Below are 23,001 nucleotides of genomic sequence, written 5' to 3'. Positions count from 1 at the left end.
TATAAGTTTCAGAATGTATTGAAACATGAGGATGCTATTTGCTAATCATCTTTATCCAAAGGAAACGATGTAACCTAAATATCTAGTAGAATGAAGCGATTTTTTAAGCAATGAATTCTACAATTTGCAACATATTATTTCAATATCTTATTCTGAAACATAACATATTTCAATCTTTTTAAAATGCCACTAAACATTCAGCAATTCCTTGAGTTATAGAAAAAAGAAATATCGTAAATTATAGAAAGCCTTGTGAATGTGCATTAGAATTATTATACAATCTACATTTTATTTTTCAAGCACTTTTTTTTTCTTCAAACTTTCTTGCCTAGAAGACTCGATTAAAACTGTAAAAATGATTATCCCTAAAATTTTGTATATAGCTATAATAAGTTATGCTCATTTTATTTTAGTATAAAATCCTCGAATAAATATAGTAAAAACAGTGTAATCTAAATAATATCAGATAAAAAGTTCATGTATTTAAATTCTAAAAACTATCATAAATAATTTATAAATCGATTCAAATTTACTTTTCAAAGGAGATTAAAATAATATTTTTTTTTGCTTTTTGGACAGAAATCCCCTAAAAAAATTGTTTATGGCCTGGAAACTTCGAGACATTTTCTATTAACAATAAATTAAGCCCCTCCGAGCAATCACTGAACATTATTTCAATTTTTTTACTATCAGAGTTTGGTTGCGTAGCAACCTAGTAAAATTAAGCACTCCTCTTTTGAATTAGTCAATGGGTTATCTTAAAATATTTATTTGCGCAGGCGACTTTTTTTTGGCGGTTTTCTGGACTATCGCCAAATATATAAACCTTTATTGCGGCCCAATTTACCACCCAATTTTTTTAAAATTTTGTCTACCCCCACTAATTCAAGGGTCTAGATTCCAAATATGTAAAAAAAATTATATGTTTATTCAGAGAAAGTACGTTTTTGTGTCTGATTTCGTAACTTAATTAATAGTTAGCACTAATTAATTAACATAATTGAGGTCACCCCCAGGAACCATTAAGATTGACACTTAGTTCGTGAAAATCCGATCATTAGAACGAAAGTTATTCAGGGTGATTCGTTTTTTTTTTTTTTGCGGACTGTACAATACCTGTTGACTGGATTTAAATTGTCTAAATTTACGACGAAAGTACCTGTACGACGAAAGTACTTTACTTGCCTATTCACTGATCGATTATTGATCAATCATTTGACCATCAATCTATTTGATAGTCATAACAGGAATTTGAGTTTTGATGAAATTTTCAGAGAATAATTTTGCATTTTATAGTAATTTAAACCAACAAAAAGAAGTAGAATCATGCTCTTATATCGTCATTTTTGCAATGCACAATTTTTTTTAAATTTATTATTTTATTTTTTAAACAGTTTGTAATATATATCTATTCGAAAAAATGCCTTACTTGCCTGTTCGTTTGACATCGATAATGACATCAAACATCAGCCATGGTGTATAATAACGTGAATAGAAAAAAAAATGTGTAAATGTGATAAATGCAGCAGGAAAATTATGTTTTATGTGTTCTAAGGGTGTATATCAGCTGTTTTGGGTTTTGTGCCATGACTGTTAAGTACAGTTTCCTAGCCATCACCCACTAGGCTGTATTTGAAAATGGCGCTAAACGTCACCGTGAAGAAAAACCATAGTTTTCTTAAAATTAAAAGAATTTGTAATCTAACTTTTTAATATTTAAAAAAGTTGCTCTAGCGCTGCACTATGTCATAAAAATGTTTTAAAAAATCATACTTATTCATTGATTTTGATAATTTTTATTTGCATGGGGAAATCCTGCCAAATTAACGTTTTCTAAAGCTTTAATGATTTTTTCAAAAAATATTTGAGCTATTTGTTCGTTTTAAAGCTCACATTCTTTGCGACAAGATGGTATTGATAGCTTAAGATTATAGCTTTTTCTCAAGTGCTTAAAACTGTTGCTCTTTTATTTTCCTTGCGAAAGAGCTAGCGAAGAACACAGTTAACCAAGGCACGCACAAATATACAGCAGAAATAACTTTTCAAAAATGATGACGGCAGTTGAAGTATCTTTTATCCATCTAACCGGAAGTGAAACAAAATGATCACAGAGTGCTGGTAACCGAATCAAAATGTCTTAAGGAGTTATAACCATTTGTTGAATGGACTTTTTCGAAAAAAATACAATCGATCGGAAGAAATTCGAAGAAAAATAAAATAAATAAATAAAATAAACTATCTCTTTTAAAAAAGAAATTCGAGATAAGCATCACAGGGCATTCGAAATTCCATGAAGTTTTAACTACAAACAAAATATTTGTTTCGAACAGTAGCATTTTAAAGTTATGCAAAAAAGAAGAAGAAAAATCGGTTGATGATGATTGTTGCGAGATCATCCAGTAGCAGGAGTCACGACTCAGACGGAGGTAATTATTGCTCAAGGAAAAACGATTATAATATTATTAATGGACGCGAGCCCCTTCTTCTTCTTCTTTTTTATTCTTTAATATTATTATTATTTTTCTTGCTTTCCACACTTATGGCCCAGGGAGACTTCCCATTGGTTGGAAGTGATCTGACAAATAACAAATTATTATCAACTTTAGGGAGGACTTTTATTCGTGGAAAAAGAAGAAAAAAAAAAACTTGAATTGAAACATTTTTGTAAGCACATTTTGTTTCTACGAGAAGGCATTTTCTGGAGTACACATGACTCTCGATTGGGGGTGTTTCGAACATATGTATTGCTTTCGAAACATAGTGTTCGTGTCATTTTTTAGAAAGCATCCAGAACTAAAATACTTTTCATGAAATTTTGGAATAATAAAATATTTTTTACAAGAAGGTTGACTGACGGCCGAAAAAAAACAAACCGAATAAAACTTATTAATTTATTTTAAAAAAATTATTAAAAAAAGCATTATTTGGCATACAGATTTTCATACACACTTGATGAGTCTAGTGTTCCCGATTTTCTTCGACTATGGAACGCTAAATAATCAACTTTCTTTAGAAGGAACCCCGACTTTTTAAGTAAAGTTTTTTAAGGTTTGTGAACATTATAATCTAGAAAAGACCATTTTTAAAATATTTAATAAGAGAAGTAGGGATTTTTCATTGTCTTATCATTATTAATCTTTAATTAGTTTTTATGGCCGACAGTTGAATTTGCAGTCTTTGTGCTATATCTAGTCTAGCTATGAATTTGCTTTTGATGCGCAACCTGAAGGCGAATAAAATAAGCCAAATTATGGTTTACTTATGGTTATAATTACTTATGGTTTTAATTATGGTTATGGATAATTTAAAAGAACTCTTATAAACGTTGAAAATAGTTATAAGGAAAAGTATTTCTTTATTAAAGAATTTAGTTATTTTATTTTGATATGAAAAGCGCGATAGGAAATACTATGCAATATTTTATATATGCTTGTTCTTTTCATAATTTGTTCCCGAAAAGAATATATTTTTAATAGAAATATTACATTTTCTTTTCAAAAATACCATTTCTATTTCATTGGCATTTTACTTAAAGTAATTTCCTTAAGGCAACCGAAAGATTAAATAAATTATGAATTATAGGATGGATCTATAAATTACCAGAGTTTTTGAAACTCATCACTGGTTATAAAAAGTAATAACTCGTGGAACCCTAGGGTTCTGGGATGTGGACCACCATTTGGGAGCAGCTGGTCCTATGACATTGTGCGTTGAAATGGAATATAACTAAATGGGTTTCACGATGATGAATAACTGTATCTCAAACTTTACACCTTTATTAAAAGAAAAAGATTTTCCTCTCTAAAGATATAATTCATTATAAACAAAGTTACTAAAATTTTTGATATAAAATGAGTTTTAAGTGAATAAAAGGGAATTCTTCTGAAACTATTACTAATCGATGAATAAAAATTGAAAAAGAAACTAAAACTGACAGTAAAGAGTGTGGTCATTTTAGTGACCCACGTGTGAGTCCTTTCATTTTATTTTTGTAACTCTAGTTTGCACGAAAGATCAGTGTATATTGCACTTAAAACTGTCAAACTAAAGACCAAAAGCAAATATCATTTCCTCCACAGTCAGGAAATGTGGCATCTTACTGCATTTAAATAATACTAGAGACAGGCATCAGAGACTTAGGTTCTCATAAGCAGATCAACATAAGGACTTTAGAACAAAAATAAGCATGGCAAAAGGTTGACAAGTACGAGAAAAGTTTTCGAAGCTATAGAGAAAAATAAATGCTTTGAATTGACCATATGACTCGAAGAGCTGACAGTCACGGGATTTGCAACAATTTGGTATCTTAATGACATAAACGATCGAGAAAGCGAAAAAGAGGTGTTCTAATGAAATTAGAAAACAGGTATGAATTTTGCAACTATCATCAAATAAGACCTTATGGATAAGGGTCAAATGTGATGGTTTAGTGCCAGAGAGTGAAACGAATTCCATGATAAATGAACATTCCAAAATAATGAAAGTATAAATCTTACCTTCAGGAAGCAGGATCCAATACTTTCATCCTCAGCGACTGTCACATTGTAAAAACTTTGATCAAAGATGGGTTCATTGTCGTTCACGTCACTGATGGTGACAAGGACTGTCGCACTCGAAGAGAGGGGTGGTACACCGTTATCAGTGGCAACGACCGTGATTTGCGGCGTCGGATTTGTCTCACAGTCAATGTGGATGCGGGTTGTTATTAGGCCGGTCCGGCTGTCAATCTCGAACCACTGGGAATTCGTTTCAGGCGTGTCTTTGATGGAATAAGACACGACCGAATTGTTGCCTTCGTCCCGGTCGACCGCCGACAACTGGAATACTGAGGTACCGGGATCAGCAACTTCCAAAACATTTGCATAATACATGGTGTGATCGAATTCGGGAGCGTTGTCATTGGTATCCGTAACACACAAATCAAACGTCCGAGACGTGTTTAAAGGAGGATTGCCTTGATCCGTTGCCGTGACAACCATGGTATAGTTGGGCTTGACTTCTCTATCCAAGGGATGGGACACTATCACTAAATAAATGATGCTATCCTGTGTTGTTAATCCAAAGTATCCTTCGCCTCCCTGAAGGGTAACATTGACGTTTGCGTATTCCTCTTTCGAATCGGCATCATTCACACTGATTCTTGCAACAAAATCTCCCGGGCGCGCATCCTCCGATATTTTGGGGGACGCGTCCTCGCTGAGGAAAATGAGATTGATGGTGGGCTGGTTATCGTTTACGTCAATGACATGAATGGACACGAAAGCCGTCGTTTCCAGGAAGAATTCTTGTCCGTTGTCTCGAGCGACAATCACCAGCTCGTGAACTACTTTGGATTCAAAATCCAAAGGCTTGTTCACTGTTATGATGCCCATTTTGGAATCGATAGCAAATTTATTTTCACGATCGCTTTGCCGGCGGTTGATAGAATATGTTATTCGGCCATTTTCTCCTATATCTGTATCGGTTGCCAGCACGCGAAGGACACTGGTACCTAGAGTGGCATTTTCGGCGATCGTGGCAAAATATCGACTTTGGTTAAAAATAGGCTGATTATCGTTCACATCTTCGATAGTTATATTGACTGTCATCGAACCTTTGAGTGGCGGTGTCCCGCCATCATAAGCTTCCACGACGAGGCTGTAAAATGGAGTTGTTTCCCTATCCAAGAATCCGTTGACTTGCAGGTCCAAGTAGAGAACTTCGTCCCGCCCACGATGAGACGACAAACGAAACGCGTTGTTCTTATTCCCAGTAACGATCTCATACCTTTCGGTATTATAAACACCCAGATCTAGATCTTTGGCGGGATGAAGCGTTCTTTTCATATCCCTGGGAGTATTTTCGGGAAACTCAATGTTCATGAAAGGAACAGGGAACGTGGGAGCGTTGTCATTCTCGTCAGTGACTTTAATTTCCACTCGAATATTCTCACCACTGAGTGGAATAGCGACAAAAGAATAATAGCTCCGAACTTCACGATCTAAATTTTTATTGCTTTTAATTTCACCGGTGGATTGGTCAATCTGGAGATCAGAATCCACAGCACTCCCGGGCACCGGAACAATCAAATAAGGAGGCGGTGGTATCTCTGGCCGACTATGACCAATGAAACCTATAGTTGTTCCTACTTCGAGACCTTCCGAAATCTCAAACTCTTGCAAATATTCTGTGGAAATCAGACCACAGCGCAAAACCACCATGAGGAAGACAAGCAGGAATGCCATGGCCACCTTCAGCAACTTTTCATGATTGTTTGCATGTATTGAATGATTGCATTGTTCCACATTCCTGGCAGACCTGTAAAAAAAAAATTTCTCATAAACTTCAACAATATTAGGAAATTTAATATCAAATCTTCCAAATTAAGAAAAAGTACAAAATTTTAACAAAATAATTTAAAATTTGGGAAAAACTCTCCAAATTGGGAAATTTTATTCGTGCATAAGAAAGAGCGAGTGTTTTTAAAAATCGGTCAAATCAGGTAAGGTTGTATACTAGATATTTTAGATTTTGTTAAATTTTCAGGATATGCTTTATATGTAACACTATAAAACACGTACTTTTTCTATTTTTGCGAGAAAAAAAATTCTGATGGTTTCGGGAGGGGGTTTGGCAAAACTGAAAATCCTCAGGAACTTCCATCTATTTACTTGTTGTAATAATTTTCATGAAATGAGTGAACCACGACACTGAGCAATATTTTGCCTTCTACTACCCCCATACTAACTGTTAAGATAAAACTATTATGACAAAAATAAAATCTTCGAAAAAAGGCTATTTTCTAAGGTTTTGACAGTGAAAATCTACTTGTGCCAGCTGTTAAGTTTAACAAAATAGCCTTTTTTTCCCGAAGATTTTTGAATGACCTTAGATGCAAAGGTCTGCTGAAAGTATTTGTATCGTAAAAAGTAATTTGGAAGTAGTAGAACATAAGACAATGCTTAATGCCGTGGTCACTCATTTCACAAAAAGTGTAACGTAAAGTGAAAGTAAATAGTGCGCTTCTGAAGGATCGTCAGTTTTCACCTTTAAAAATTTTGAGAAAAAGTTTTTTAGTAAAAGTAAAAAAATATCATATATATAACAGTTTTACATAAAGAACATAACACGAAAATTTCAACAAAATCAAAAATGTCAAGTTTCGACCCTGCCAGACGTAAGAAACTAACTTTGAAATAATTATATCAACTCCCATCACGGAATGCTTTAAAGAGATTTAACTACTTTGAAATATGCGAATAAAAAATTTTCAGTGAGACCAAATTAATAATAATAATAATAATAAATATAAATAAACAAAACAATTAAAGAAAATTTAGTTTTTATAGAATATAATGCAGGTTCATACTTTCTTCTGTGATTGAGTATTCTTTGAAGCGTTCTATTCAAGAGTCTGTACTCTTGTCCTTCTTTTTTTTTGGAAATCTAAAATTCTATTCTATTCTTATTATTTTTTAGTGTTCTTCAATACCATCAATGAACCCTTCGAATAATTTACAGATCATCAACTTAATATATAACAAACTTTTCAACAAATCAAATGAACTCACAGAGGATAACAAAAGCTAGAAAACGCGCACGCGGTGTTTAACAACTTTTCCTATTTGCCAGAAAATCACATAGTATGATTCCTTATTAATTCCGTAATAAAAAGAAGAAAAAAACGATTAAAATCTTTTTGGTTGTCATCAGCATAGAATTAGTAAAAGTTATGAAGGTATTTTTTAATCTGTCATGCATTTTTCGATCTTTTATTTAACGATTTTTACCTATAATATTATAATATTGATTTAACATCATTTCTCAGTATAGTATTATTATCTGCTATTGCTGAGTTTTTAATTTTGAAAATTATTTCAAGCAAAAGGCTTTAAACTAGAAGCAGCTTTCTTTTATTATAAAGTTATCTTATATTGTATTATAACGCAACATTTCTACCATCTTAAAGTTATTGAACAATAAATAAGTGCTTTTATAATACTTTTTTTTATCTAAAACTATGCTTATTCAACATATCCATCTTGAATAGTGAATGCAAAAGTTTTAAAATATATTAAGAAAATTAATTCATCGCACAATTACTAAATAATCTCTTTGTGCGAAAAACATTTGGCGAATTTATAATGAATATATAACTGAAGCATTTTTAAAAATAAAATTGTATATAAAATTTCAATGGTAAATATAAGCAAAATGATGATTCAAAAAAAAAAAAAAAAAATATAGAAATTATTGACTATTGATCATGTGGATTCATGAACCTAGTTTATTATAAAAATCTTATGATGTTTCAAATGGTTGTAATCAATGTATTTTTTCTTTTTTTAAATGTCTATTATTTATTTTAATACAGCATTTGTACAAGCTATAATTTACAATAAAAGTACTTTTTTGAGCATCAGTAGTTTAGATAAAATAATTGTTTTTATAGGAGAATCAGTTGAGCGTGATTATTTAAAAAAAAAAAAAAAAAAAAGAACTTTCTTTGTTTTGTGCTTTGCTTTATTTGTTTATTTGCTTACTAAGGCTCTCGATAAAAATGTGAACTTTTGTTATTCAAGAAATTTTAAGTGCTTCCGTTCTTTAAAAAAGGTACTATTTGTCTCTAATTACTGTCAGTGTAAAGTTTGCAATAAAATTAATCATCTGTTAGCATTGAGCACGGCCCTTCGAAAAACTTTACAAAATTTACAATTGATAATTTATACTAGAAAAACTGTCAGTCAAGTAAGAGACACCTATTAAAAAAATCAGTTCTCCCAAAATTATGTTCAATATTTTTTTTTTATGGAAGACAGTAGTAAAATAAAAAGATGGAAATCAATAAGAATAATATGAGAAAAGTATGCACGCATGTCGAGATAATTAATGGAGAGAAAAATCATTACCAATCAATCATAACAAGAAAAGTTTTTCGTGAGTTTGAAAATTAATTTTCAATTTTTTTTAAAAAAAAATGTATAAAAATTAATAATTATTTCGTCTCTTCGTTTCAAACATGTGAAAGGCACTGGCTAATTTATGATTACCGCTTTTTAATTCCCGTTTTTTAAATATTAACATAAATTAAGTAGTGCGAATAAAAATAGTCTTCAGAAAAAAAAATAGCTACAAAAAAATAAGAAGTTTGAATGATTTACTTGACTTTTAGGAGAACGTGATTGAATTGTTAATTGTTATCTCTAAACTTAATTAGAAAATAACGGTGGAGGTTGCACAATGATACATAAATATATCATTTCTAATAACTAATTCCTCATGTAAGTCATGGGCACCTGCTTAAATCAACTTGTTAGCCAGCCTTCGTGAAATATGATCATTGGAAATGCATGCAAATCTCAAAGAAATCGATTGGGAGATTTTAAAATCTCCACCCTCCTTACGACACCCATATACCATCGAAGGAGAGTTAATAAAAATTCATAACTTGTTGTTTCTTAATTAAGTTTTTTTTTCTTTCCTCTTACAGAAAAAGAATTCTTGCACAACCTTCTCTCGACACCCACCCATCGTCAGCCAAGATTTTTGTGGCCAGTTTTAATGTTTTTCTGGAAGGTCATTGAATTTTAATACACCCGTAAATGATTTCGTAAAGTAGGGTGTAAAATATAGCGTTTGAGAGGCCTCACTCACTGCGAAACAGAGATGATATCAACATTTCAAAATTTTTAACCTTAATGAATTACGTGACAATAAAGAACTCTAACATACGAGAAAATGTTTTTAAATGAACTCTGAACTTCTGACGAATGAGCCTATTTTCTAGTAAAGATTAGTCAGTGATTTGAAAATATGAAATTTTCAAAAAGTCTCCTTTCGACTCTTATCTATAGTAATAAAATGAAGTGTTTATCCGCGTGTCTCTCTTCTAACTCCAGAACCATTTCTTCTATCATCCTGAAATTTGGACATCGGCAGCGAGGGGCAATGTTTGTCCCAGATCCTAAAAATCGTTCAAAAATTTCAATAATAAATCAATCGAAAGATATGTTTGATAAATAGAATTCTTTTATTTGCTTAGAACTAGCCATAAGTATAAATCAAACTGCAGACGTTTTTTTTTTTCCTTCTAAATATTTAAATGATAACATAATTGGGTAGTTTCAGGTCGAGAAGAAGTGAAGTGATTGTACTTAACCTTGGGATTTAAATCAAAATCATCAGATTTATTTGGATGTCGAATTTGATTGGCTTTTCAATCGACATAAGCTACGATTTACTGACGATGACGTCATTTGCAAGTACTTATTTGATGTTTGCTGACTTGAAGTTCAAAATTATTTAAAACGATTATCAAAAGAACTTTTCACACGTTCCTTAATAATTGGGTACTTGCACTTCAAGAGGAATACGATCAAGGATACCCACACATGTGACCTATGACGTCAGCGCCATCTGATCGCTTATAATCAAAATAGCGTGTTAAAGTCGAGCTAAGTTTCTCCCCATAAGTTAGAATGTTAATTAACCCGACTTTAATTAAATACAGCTCCATATCGCGCATGGAATTTGTTAAAATATAATTCTTTCTTGTCTACGTCTTTCAATTAAGTTAGATTTAATATTTGTTTATGTATTTTATTGTAACCTTGATATGTTTTTTGCTGTGAGCACCTGGCAAACGTCGATGCATAATTAGTTTGTTTATGTTCTACATGGCTTTGCGTGTGTCTTTGTGCTAAGTAAAGAAAATATAATGAAAGAATTAAAATCTTTGTGAAAGAATATAGAATGTATCACTTAAGAAAATTGATACTTGACGAGCTAGGCTTATTCGAAATAGAATGGGAAAAAAGTTGCTAACGTAAACAAATGCCCCCTTTCAGCAATCAATCAGGATCGAGATACCCACACTACGGGCATCCCATTGTCGAAGGTTACTTTATCGATAAGTGATTCTAGCCAGGTTTTGAGAAAAGATTTGCAAGCGATTTTTGTTTTTGTTATTTGTAAAAAGCTATTTTAGCTGAGACAGTCTATGAATATATACTTTTTATGAATATATGTAATATATATATTATTCTATGAATATATATATTGAGACAGCGTGATCTATCCTATTTTTTGTGTTTATTGAGTTCAATTTATGTACTTTGAGTTAAATTAAAATACTTTTCACAGCATCACGGTTTTTTGGCCATTTTTTAGTCCTTTGCCGAAGCAAAAAATTTGATGATTTCAAAACAAAAAAGTGCATACTCCCATTTTTGCTTTTTTAAGAATAATATTTTAATATTTTTAATTGCGCTGTCATAAGCCTTCAAGTTTTGTGCATTATCACAAATTTAAAAAAAAAAAAAAAAAAAAAAAAAAAAAAAAAATTCAGATAGATCATAGTTTTTTAGAAAACTTTGAGGTTTAATTATTAAGTAGGGTGGCTAAAAATTGTGAAATGTTAGTTGTCTAAAAATGATATAAATTTTTTTTTAAATTTTACTTTGATTATTGTGTATTCGTTTTCTCAATTCCATCATATAATTAAAAGAGGTGTCAATCAGTTTCTTGTTTGAATTTCTAATCCTGTTTTGTTTGAAAATTCGAAAAGTGTTTAAAAATATTTTTATTGGCAAGACTGTCACGGTTTCTATCTAATAATATTAGAGACAAGAAGTGTATTTAACTTGTTTAAATTATCTAATTTAACTGTATTTTTCACTATAACAATGTACGACAATAGGAACTTTTGCTATCATAATTTTTTTCAAAATTCGGACCAAGGACATTAAACTTAACTGACCGTTGTCTTTTAAATGAGAGTTCCCAAAAATATTATTTAACTACATTAATGTAACCAAATTGACAATGGTATTATTCATTATAGTTGTAAAGTTCTTGCTGTCAGAAGTCAAAAGCAATTGATTCTTATTCATAAAATAATGCAAAACAAGCAACAAACAACGCCAATGATGCTTGATTAATCGTAGTAATAGGTACAAACGAAGTAAATAATAAATAAATAACTTACACACTAAAAAGAAAAGTTAGTGGAGAAATGGTACTAATTCGTTTCAGAGAAAAGTAAGAAACTCGCCATGCTATTATTGACGCCAATGATGCTTAATTAGTTTTGGCAATATTTACTAATTGAAATAAAAAATAGGCTTTGTATTAAAGAGCAAAATTAATCGAAAAATTACACTAATAATTAGAAGAAACGTAAAAAATCACCATTGATGCTAATGAGGCTTTTTTAATTTTGATAATAGGCATTGGTATTATGGTAATTAGTGCAGGATTAAATATACTTATTTAGCTTTAAAGTATTATATTAGTATATTTGGTACTTTTTTAGAAGGTTTTTTAAGGCACTTTGAGTGGGATAAGTTCCGTAGAAAATGGCTTGATTGCGGTAATTTTTGACTACCATGAGTTGGCCTCGAGAAAACCATCATGCCTAATGATGCTGGATACAGATAGTCTTTAGTTTGATTTCTTATTTAATGAACTACTAAAACATGTTTTCCTTTATCAAATAGCGTAAAGCAACCTAGAAGGGCAAAAAATAATAATAATTTATTTAAAAAAATTAAAATTATTTTATAGCTTTGTTAATTGCATTGGCATAAGTTTTTTAGTTTTGCGCATGATTCCGTAGCATTATTCAGTACAGCCTGATAGCGTCGGAGAAATACCAAGTTCGGCCTCGCACCATATTTTTTCTCATCTGTTATAAACTCACAACAATTATGAAATCAACATATTACTTACAAAAAAAGCGTTATTTCATGGGATAGCAGACAATTCGAAGAACAACCAGGTGTTTACTCAATATAAATTTAAATAAATGAAGTTTCGAAATAAAATTACCCTTTTCAGTTTCTGAGGGCAACTAAAAAAGCGTATAACTACAAGCTAAATTTTTAGGCTTAACAGACTTAAGCGAATAAAAATTAAATTATTTAATACAATTGACAGATGTCCTTATTGCTCAACTAAATGAAATGGTGAACTTTTTCAATAAATGTATAACAGCATGGAAGAGAACAACAAATTCAAGCTGTCCTGTGTACTCGATTGTAATCGTCTGATGATATCCAAAGTATGACGTAATTAGTGTTTTCGGGAAGTGAAAACAATTCAGAAATGGTGCAAATGAGCAGACAACTCTCTTTAAAGTGTATACGACCGTTTAATTTAGTGCTAACTTTAAATAAAATATTCCATAACACAATACATTGAATAGTAAAACTTCAAATACTACATCACATTTTTTACAGGACACTTTTTAGGTTGAAAGAAAATTAACGTAATTTTTGGGAATAGGGGAAGAAAAATGGATGAACAAAATTTTATTTGAAAAATGTAGTTTGATATGAATTTTGTTAAAAGAAAAGTCTAGATGATGGTGGCTAAAAGCGCGTCGATTTCGGGTTCTTAAATGGATATAAACTTTCACCCTCGAATACGAAATTGCTATTTGTTAAACAAAAGGGGGGGGGAGCTAAAAAGGTGTATTCTAAATTGTTTTTAAAAGTAGGGAAAGAAGGACTTAATCTGATGGTACACTTCTTATTTATTTGTTTATTTGCTTCCATAGAATAAAAAATGAGTTAGAACTGACGAATAACACTTAATATCATCGAAATGCTACCATCTCCAAAACATATTAAGGTAGAAAAATGCGATTTATTTAAAAAATAAACAAACATTTATAAAACTCTCGTGAATGTGGGTTTCTAATAACGTTTTCGTTTAAAAAAGTAAAATCGCATACAAAACACACATTAAACAAAATCAGTCGTGAATAAGGCTGTTTGCGTAGTTCCGAAGGATAAAATCCATTATGATTTAGGTTTTCCTAAATGTAGATTTTCGTAATGGTTCGCGGAAAAAAAAAAAAGGAAAAAATAATTTACTGTTTTTCTTGTATCATACCAGTCAGGCCATTTACCTTACCTTCCCCAATAGATTCAATCTTAATTATTAGACTAATAACTCCAACTATTGAATTTTCTCTTATTTATTATTTTGGAGGTGCGAAACTTAATCCTCAAGAACACCATTGCCAAAAAGCAACACACCTTGTTCCTTTCTTGTATCATGTTAACTTTTTGATGAAGTAAGGGAAAAGCGTAAAAAAACGCATAATCCAAACAAAAATGGATGTTTAGTTTTAAATTTTGCCGGAAGGGAGAGAAAAAAAAAAGAACGCACGTTCGACAAACTTAATTCTTAAATTATTATGATGTTTTAATGTATGTTCGTCGAGGGGGTTATCTCATTCTGACATATATATATATATATATATATATATATATATATATATATATATATATATATATATATATATATATATATATATATTCTTGACGATTGAATCACAAAAAATGAATGATGGAAACTTTTTCATATCTACATACTACTTAATATAGTTCTTTAATCAATTAATGTTTAATCGTGGAGGAGGTTTTGTCCCCAAAACTACGTCACTACTTATGATATTATTGAGATAATTAAACATTTTAGTGACATAGAAGTGACGATGCGGCTGGGTTTGACAATCCATTCGCTAGCAAGATCTTGAGGCAAACCACAGAGTAAGGCTGAGGACAAGCTTGGAAAAAGCAGCTTTTTCGTCCCTCAGTGAAATATATACCACAAAAACAAATTGAAAGTAATGTTATATTCCACAAGAAAGTTTTTCTACCGACTTTAGAAAAGTAGGAGTATGAATTGGAAGGAAGATAGAAAATTTTATGGATAAGACTTTTAGATAGCAGTGGATTAAAATGGTTGCTGAATGTAAAGAAGGCACTGCAGAAAACATAAATGCTGCAAATCAGGACAAATGATTCCTGAAATCAGAGTTCTCCCAAGGAAATAAAAAGAGGCCCTGCCTCTCTGAAAAGTTTTGAAGGGGCACTCACTTTACACTGAAAAATGTATGAAAATGTGTAATATTATGTAATAACTGAATTTGATCCTCAATGCTTTTTAAATTACCCTCTTATACTATTTTATGAGTGTATTTATTATAAATACACTCATAAATAATATGAGATATCATCATAAACAATACGAAACATCTTAAACATATCGAAATAAGAAACAAAGTTGCAGTTCATAAAAATAAAAAGCATGCTATAAGACAATTTCTGTGCAAATTTGTTTTCTTCAAAAAAAGTAAACAGAAAAATTATTAATTGAAAAACAACTTTTTTCTATTATTTACATTGAGAATTATGAGAAAATGAACATTTACGGTGCATTTCTTTCTTTAAAAAAAGAAATTTATTTATTCAAGAATATTTTTAAAATCATTAAAAATATATAAATATATCCTCCCCCCCTCCTCGAAAAAAGAGATACTTAAAAGAATTTAACGAGTTGAGAATAATCATAAAAGTAACTATTTATAATACTAATCAGATTATTTTACCAGTGTGTAGTTATTATTTAAACAATATATCAATTTTTTTCAATATGGAATATAAATAAAAAGAGTGTTGTCAAGGGATGGCGACTCATTTTTAGAAAAAGAGCAAAGAGGGTTCATTTATAGGGATCAAAGGACAGGCAGGGCGGGCCGCTTTTCTAAAAACGCTTAAAGAGGAACACTGACAGAAATATACATTTTTTTTTTTTTTTTTTTTTTTTTTTAATCAGCCCATTCGCTTTTAACGCTAAACTTCAACTGATTTCAATTTTATAACTTTGATAAAATTTTGGCATCTATACATGTAAGTGGTATAATCACAAAAGCCCGAACTGACAAATCAACGAACGAAAATTCTTAAATAGAAACACCACTTTGGTCAGAAGAAATCAAAGAAGCTCGAATAAAGCAGGAAAAAAAATGTAATATAAATTTTATCCTAATGAATAATACCAAATATTTTAACCCAAGTTACGCGCACAATTATTTTCACATTCCTTCACACAATTCCTTACACAAATTTTTAAAAATGACATTCAATTATCATTTCCAATGTCGAATTAGAAACAATAACCCTTGGCGAAATATTTTATCCCAGGTTACTCGCACAATTATTCCCATATTCCTTATACAAATTTTAAAAATGACATTCAATTATCATTTCCAATGTCGAATTAGAAACAATAACTCTTGGCGAAATATTTTATTCCAGGTTACTCGTACAATTATTTCCATATTCCTTATACAAATTTTAAAAATGACATTCAATTATCATTTCCAATGTCGAATTAAAAACAATAACCCTTGGCGAAATATTTTATCCCAGGTTACTCGTACAATTATTTCCATATTCCTTATACAAATTTTAAAAATGACATTCAATTATCATTTCTAGTGACGAATTAGAAACAATAACTCTTGGCCAAATATTTTAAACCAAGTTACGCGAGCAATTATTTTCACCACTGTTTATACAAATTTCAAAAAGGACGTTCAATTATCATTTCCAATGACGAATTAGAAACAATAACCCTTGGCGAAATATTTTATCCCAGGTTACTCGCACAATTATTTTCACATTACTTTATACAAATTTTAAAAATTACATTCAATTATCATTTCTAGTGACGAATTAGAAACAAAAACCCTTGGCCAAATATTTCAAACCAAATTAAGCGCGCAATTATTTTCACCATTCCTTATACAAATTTCATAAAGGACATTCAATTATCATTTTCAATGTCGAATTAGAAACAATAACTCGTACTCCTTAATATTAATGACAAGCAAAAAAAAAAATTATATTATTTATTTAAAAATCTTAAGTGCTTTACGTTATCAAATGCTACGAAATAATAGGTTATATCGCTCCTATTATAAAAAAAAATCGTAAAAGCTTTTGCCACCTGTATTTTGAGTGCTTAACTAAACTTTACACTTTGTATAGCTGAGCAAAACTATGATATTTAGATTTTTGAAATAACATTGAATAATTAGTTAGCGAATATGTTAAACTTAACACCTGTTAAACTTGTGTTAAAAAATAACATGCGGGCTACTCTATAGGTCGTAGTTATACAACTATAGAGTCGAAATTTGACAAGCTGCAAGTGCCATTTTTATTTATGAATTTCACACGAGCTTTTCCAAAATTCTAATTTGTTTCAAAGTAAAAGCAATTTTAAGAACCTTATTTAAGAATTTTTTCTGGTTATATTTTGCTTTACGTTACATTTTGATTGTTTTACTGCACTAAAGCTATATAACTTTGAAACGTAAAATTGCGAAGATGTGTAGAAAGATGTAGAAGGAGTTCGATGGCATAAAATAATTTAAGATTCGATTATTAAATCAAGAAATATCAACTATTAAATTTACAGAAGAAAAAAAAACTTTATAAGCCGATCTACAGTCCGCTGAAATGCAGATACACATATGAAATCTAACGTTCTGGAATGACCATTCTCGTTTATAAACTTAACACGAGATTTTTTCTAGCCTCCCTATTTTTTTCAAAAGTTGTTGCAATTTTAGGTATTTTTTTCGCAAATTTATTTTGTTTTAAATTATTTACTTATTTATTTTTTCTTTGAATAATAATTATTTATTCATCGTTGAAGAAAAATTGAATCTGTTCTCATGAGATTTTTATTTTACAAGTTTGTCAAAAGCAGCAGAAAAAGTGAATATATCATATAAAAAAATAAATAAGATTTGTTGCCAGATATAAATCTTAGCATTTATATCAAAAATTTTAAAAGTATGAAAGAGAAATAAAATCGCTTCCAATTTGAACTATTATACGATATAAATTTATCTTTACGTACTGTTAACAAGTAAAATTGCTTCTCATTTGTTCAAACATTCTACATTCTTAAATTTAAATATTTATTTTTAAGTATAGTTGATTACTTTTATAATTCAGTTCACAAATCGTTCATTTAAGTTTAATATACTAACAAAACATTAATACGTGTAAATTAAATTATAAGTGATGTGCGAATAACATTAAAATAATAATCTTGCGAGCAAAATTACCCCTCTTTTTTTATTTTTAAAAAAACATTGACTAAAACATGCATAAGAGGGTGCAAATAGTGAGCGAAACCTCTTAGTTCTTTTTTTTTTAAAAATTATGAAATAATACATTATCATAAAGAGTTTTAGATTATAAATTTTATAATAGGTAAAGAGAGAGCCGCGATATCTCAGAAGATAGAGCACTCTCTTCCCAATGATGTAACCCGGGTTCGAATCTCAACAAAGGCTGGTCGATACGAATTCCGCACCCCGCTCGCACCAATTACAGTGCTGACATAAATATACCCTGTGCGAGGGAAGTTTTCACGCAACTGCTGGTTAGTTTCATCAAAAAGTCCTTCACGAAGTCAAAATTTCTTCTATTCAATTATATATATATATATATATATATATATATATATATATATATATATATATATATATATATATATATATATATATATATATATATATATATATATATATATAACAAAATAAATAAACACAAGAAAACACGAAGAAAGTTAAGAAAAACAATAAGCACTCTTTTTTGTGGATATAATCGTGTGGGCTGATGAAAAGACTATATCTTTTTTTTCCCCGGTTTTTTTAAAAAAAAAATTCATCCTTTTTTTTATTTTATTTTTCAAAATCAGTTGTTTGTTATTTTTTTAATTATTATTCCCCCCCCCCCGCTTTTCGTATGTCTATTATTTACCTTTGTTTTATCTTCATTCATATATATATATATATATATACATATAATATCCATTCCCGTCGACTAAAATATTTTTGTTTATCGACAATGACAAAAACTATGTCATACTGTATAGAAATAACAGAATTATTACTGTACTGTATGGTAAAATTGAGTTTGCAATACCTTCTGCAGAAATGTTTTAAAAAACACTTTCAGTAAATATAGGATTTGTGAAAATAAGTAAACAATAATGAATAAAATAAATAAATACATAATAAAATAAATAAATGCACAATGAAAAATCTGTAATAAAATAAGTAAATAAATAAATAATAAATAAATAATAAATGAATGATAAAATAAATGAAAAATAACATAATAAATAAATAATAAAATAAATAAATGAATAAGAGTAATGTTTAAGTGTTAAAAAGCAATCCTCTTGCGAAGAAAAGTAAATATGTTGTGCAATAAGTAAAAATGACATCCAAGATTTACTTATTTATTGTAACATAAAAATGATACAAAAATCCGCACTTAAATTGTCAAATAAATAAATGAATTAATAAGAATCTTAAATCTTAAAAAAAAGATTACAAACAAATATTTAGTTAAGTTAGTAAGTTAGTTTTTAGTCGGTTAAGTTTTTCAGCGAGTATTTTAAGACAAATGTCGTGTAAATAAAACATAAAGATATTACGTAAATGTAAATTCAAGAAATATCAAATACGATTTCAAATTGTTTTAAAATTTAAAGCAATAACTTTTAATGTATCCAAAATTCATAACTTATACAGCATTATCATATTATTTAATCATTTTTGATGTTTTAAAAAGTCATTCAAACAAAATAATCAAAGTTTTAAAACTATGAATTTGGAAAAGAGGTAGGATAAAAAAAAAATATCGTGACAAAGGAGAAAAAAAAAAGAGTTAATAGGAATGAAGTTCATATTCAGTTTTTTATTTTTTATTATTTTTTTATGAATTACTTTTGCGTGCAACCAGCGAGAGTGTAAAATAAAACAAACTCGAGTTGTGTTTTTTGTTGTTATCCTAACTAATTAAGGAACGAGGGACTGTGTAGGTATAAACATAAGGAGGAATCTGCATGTTTAAAAGCTTGTTTCATTACATATTCCGCATGAAGTGTTGCTGACAACGCAGGAGGCTATATTAATAGTTATAATCAGAATTGCACTGTAAAAATTTTTTGGATCGAATTACAGTAAAAAATATTTAGACTCAGAATGCCAGAACTTTTTACCGTAACGTTTTTCGGAACAAAAAAGTATACAGTTATTTTTACAATATTTACTGAATCAAAGTAATTAAATAAATATTACTTAAAAAATTACGGCAAAGATTTCACGATGAAATAAATTTTACTGATGCTGCTCTCAGGGTGTCACTACTATTTACCGTAATTTTACGCGGAATTTTTCGCAGCTTTCATTTTTTTAAAATATTTTTCTTGTTATTTTTATATTTTTCTTTTCATTTATTTTTTCTTGATATTTTTTTCCCCTTCCTTTACATGGCATATTAATAATGTTTTTTTTTTCAAGCATTTTTTACTTTTTTAATCATTATGCACGAATTTTGAAAGATATTTTGTTATTTTACGAATATTTTGCTTGTGAATTAATTATTTTTCTTTATAGTATTAAGCGTAAATTTTAAGTCAAATCTTGTAATTTGATATATCTTCCAATAAGGAGTCTGATGTTAAACAGAGTTTTTATGGTGAAAGAATTAGTTTTTGGGCAGAAGGCAACCTTTCAATTCAAAGAATATCAAAAAACATTTTAATATACAATGCAATTCTGATGTTCTTGAAAATTACCACTTAATAATAAATTCCTATTTATCTCTGACAGATATTTATCTACATTTGATTTTATTCATAATTGCACAGTCATTTCAAGTACTACCTTAATTTAATTAAGTCTAAAAGCGCAACTTACGATTTATAATTATTTTTTTATAAAAAAGCTAATGTAAAACATGTTTTCGAAATTTTTAAGGTCATTTTTGAGTGTTTTTAGTTTTTTTCCTTCTTTTTTTGATTCTTTTAAGGGCATTTTTTTTTTTACAGTTTTTAGGTCATCAGCATCCTAGCCTTATTTACAATATTCGTATTTGTAGTTTAATAACAATACATTGAAATGTCAACGCACATGTCCTTTTCAAATACAAGATTTTTACGAAATATAATTCAAGCATTCAATGAAAGGTCATCTTTGCTTTATTACCTTATAATAATAATATTAAAAAAAAAAAAGTTGATTCATGTAGTTTAAATATGATAAAATAGTTCATAAGAGATAGTACTGATAAGAGATTCATAATACAAAAATAATAATGGAGGGAAAGAAAAGTTTTAAAAATGTCCGTATGAAATTTAAAAAAAAAAAGATTAAAATTAAAGGTAAAACATTATTCGATACAGTTGGATGACGAGTGTGCCAGCCTCCATTTGCAGAACTTCTCGATTGTTCGAATTTTTCTTTAACCCTAATTAAATAAATGTAAACATTCGTATTGAACAAATTTACATAATACATTATTTTCAACAAAAAAAATTGGGGGGGGGATACTTTTTGATGAAATTTATTTTTTGTTTGAACAAATTTTTTTCAAACATTTTTAAGTTTATGAAAATACAAAAGAAATTTTGCTTATTCTTCATTGTCCCCTGTCATCCTCTAATTTGCAATTTAAAAAATGTCAAAAGTCTGCAAATTGCTCAAAGTGTGCTTCAGTTATTAGAACTTGGTACCCGTAAAATTTAATAAAAAGAAAGATGCCTCATGAGAAATGTTACAGCTTCGTTGGACAAAAATGCATTTTTTTAGTCACAATCCTTCATTTCAGTTCCAGATATTTTGATTAAATTTCCTTTTTTTATTTATTTATGTATATATATATATATATATATATATATATATATATATATATATATATATATATATATGTGTCTAATTGAATCATCCAGTTATTTGGAAACAGCCACCGTCACTTTTCAATGTACAAGGCTAATTGAAAAATTCTCCTGTAAATCTTCTAAGTAGCCTGCTGCATTTTAGGCTTATAGCAGGGAGTCCACATATCTTAAGTGAAAAACAAGTTATTGCTCAATGAACCTAATTTATTTCACACAGATTGCATTAAGCCTAGAGAAGTCAGACTTATTGTACTTAGCTTTATGAATGGTTTATTGCATAAGCCTAAGCAAATTCAGTCAGATATAAGTTGATTGAAATAAACCCAAAAATATCAGGCAAACTAGGAAACACTGAAGACTTTTGATATTAACCTTGCTCATTTAGAAATATAAGCGACATTTGGAAGAAGATAGATTTTTTTAATTAATCTACGACTTACATATATATAGGTCCATGAATGACGAGTCAATTTTATTCATTTATTTTTTATGACACTATAAAAGCTAAGCATCGCGTCAAAAAGCATATTTCAGTTACATTATTGGCAATATTGCATGAACATGAGGCGATATCACTAACAAAACGATTGTTTACTGTTGTTCAGACTCGAGATTAGTTTTGTTTCAATTTACTTTATTTCACAATAGAACACACAGAATAATAGGGCTATTTGCATAATATATTATTTACAAGTTTGTTGAAAGCAGAATCGTACACCATAAAGATGAAAATCGTATAAAATTCCCTTAAACGTAACGTATCGTAGGTTCTCTTACTTACTATTAGAACATAAAAAAGAACATAAAATATAATTGCCAGATTCACAAACTCAAAATATAATAAATACAAAATTGACTAAAAGAAAACATGACGGAAATGATAACCTTAATGTGAGTGGCAACAATTGTGGAGTGCCAACTTGACATTATTTGTAAAGAAAAAAAAGAAAAAAAATCATGTTTCTGGATTTAAATTAAAATTAAATCGAGGTGAGTCGTTGTTATAAAAACACGTCTTAAGTTAAAGCAGCGATTATTGCTAAATAGGGTATTATTACTAAATAGGGTAGGGTATTATGTGCTATTTGCAAAAAAAGAGGGTAATAATTTCAAGGTGCAGAAAGGGAATTTTTCCCTCATTTACCGGCTACTTCTTTTTATTTAAGTCATAGATCTTTTATGAAGCATTTTCGGTCTTTTTTAAGGCAAACTTTTGTTTACCCAACATTTTGAAATGATTTCCTTTACTTCGTCATAACAAGCAAATTGGAGTGTTTAGTTACTGGTTCCTGTTTAGTAAGTACTAAAGATTTAAAACGTAACACTTTATATTGGTGGTTTCTGATTTGAAATGGTGAGCGTTACACAATATTTGCAGAATATTTTTTTGTAGAAAACCAGTTTGGTACTTATTATGCTTCAAACAAAGTAAAGAAAGATAAATTAAGCTTATTATGG

At 29.4% G+C, this 23,001-nt stretch overlaps 1 protein-coding gene across 1 annotated transcript in view; it reads right to left on the bottom strand.

The window, feature by feature from the left end:
* The window catches only part of ds (dachsous cadherin-related 1), a 134,965-nt gene that overhangs the window by 82,962 nt on the left and 29,002 nt on the right, over window positions 1-23,001 (bottom strand). The window contains exon 2 of the mRNA XM_043044027.3: window positions 4,497-6,297. Coding sequence (XP_042899961.2) covers window positions 4,497-6,224 — 1,728 coding nt within the window. The 5' untranslated portion in view covers window positions 6,225-6,297. The remainder of the gene's footprint in view (window positions 1-4,496; window positions 6,298-23,001) is intronic.

This window comes from Parasteatoda tepidariorum, chromosome 2, assembly GCF_982258835.1.
Source record: "Parasteatoda tepidariorum strain Cologne lab strain chromosome 2, Ptep-v5.0, whole genome shotgun sequence".
Taxonomy (NCBI): Eukaryota; Metazoa; Arthropoda; class Arachnida; order Araneae; family Theridiidae; genus Parasteatoda; species Parasteatoda tepidariorum.
This window is presented reverse-complemented; position numbering and strand designations above follow the sequence as displayed.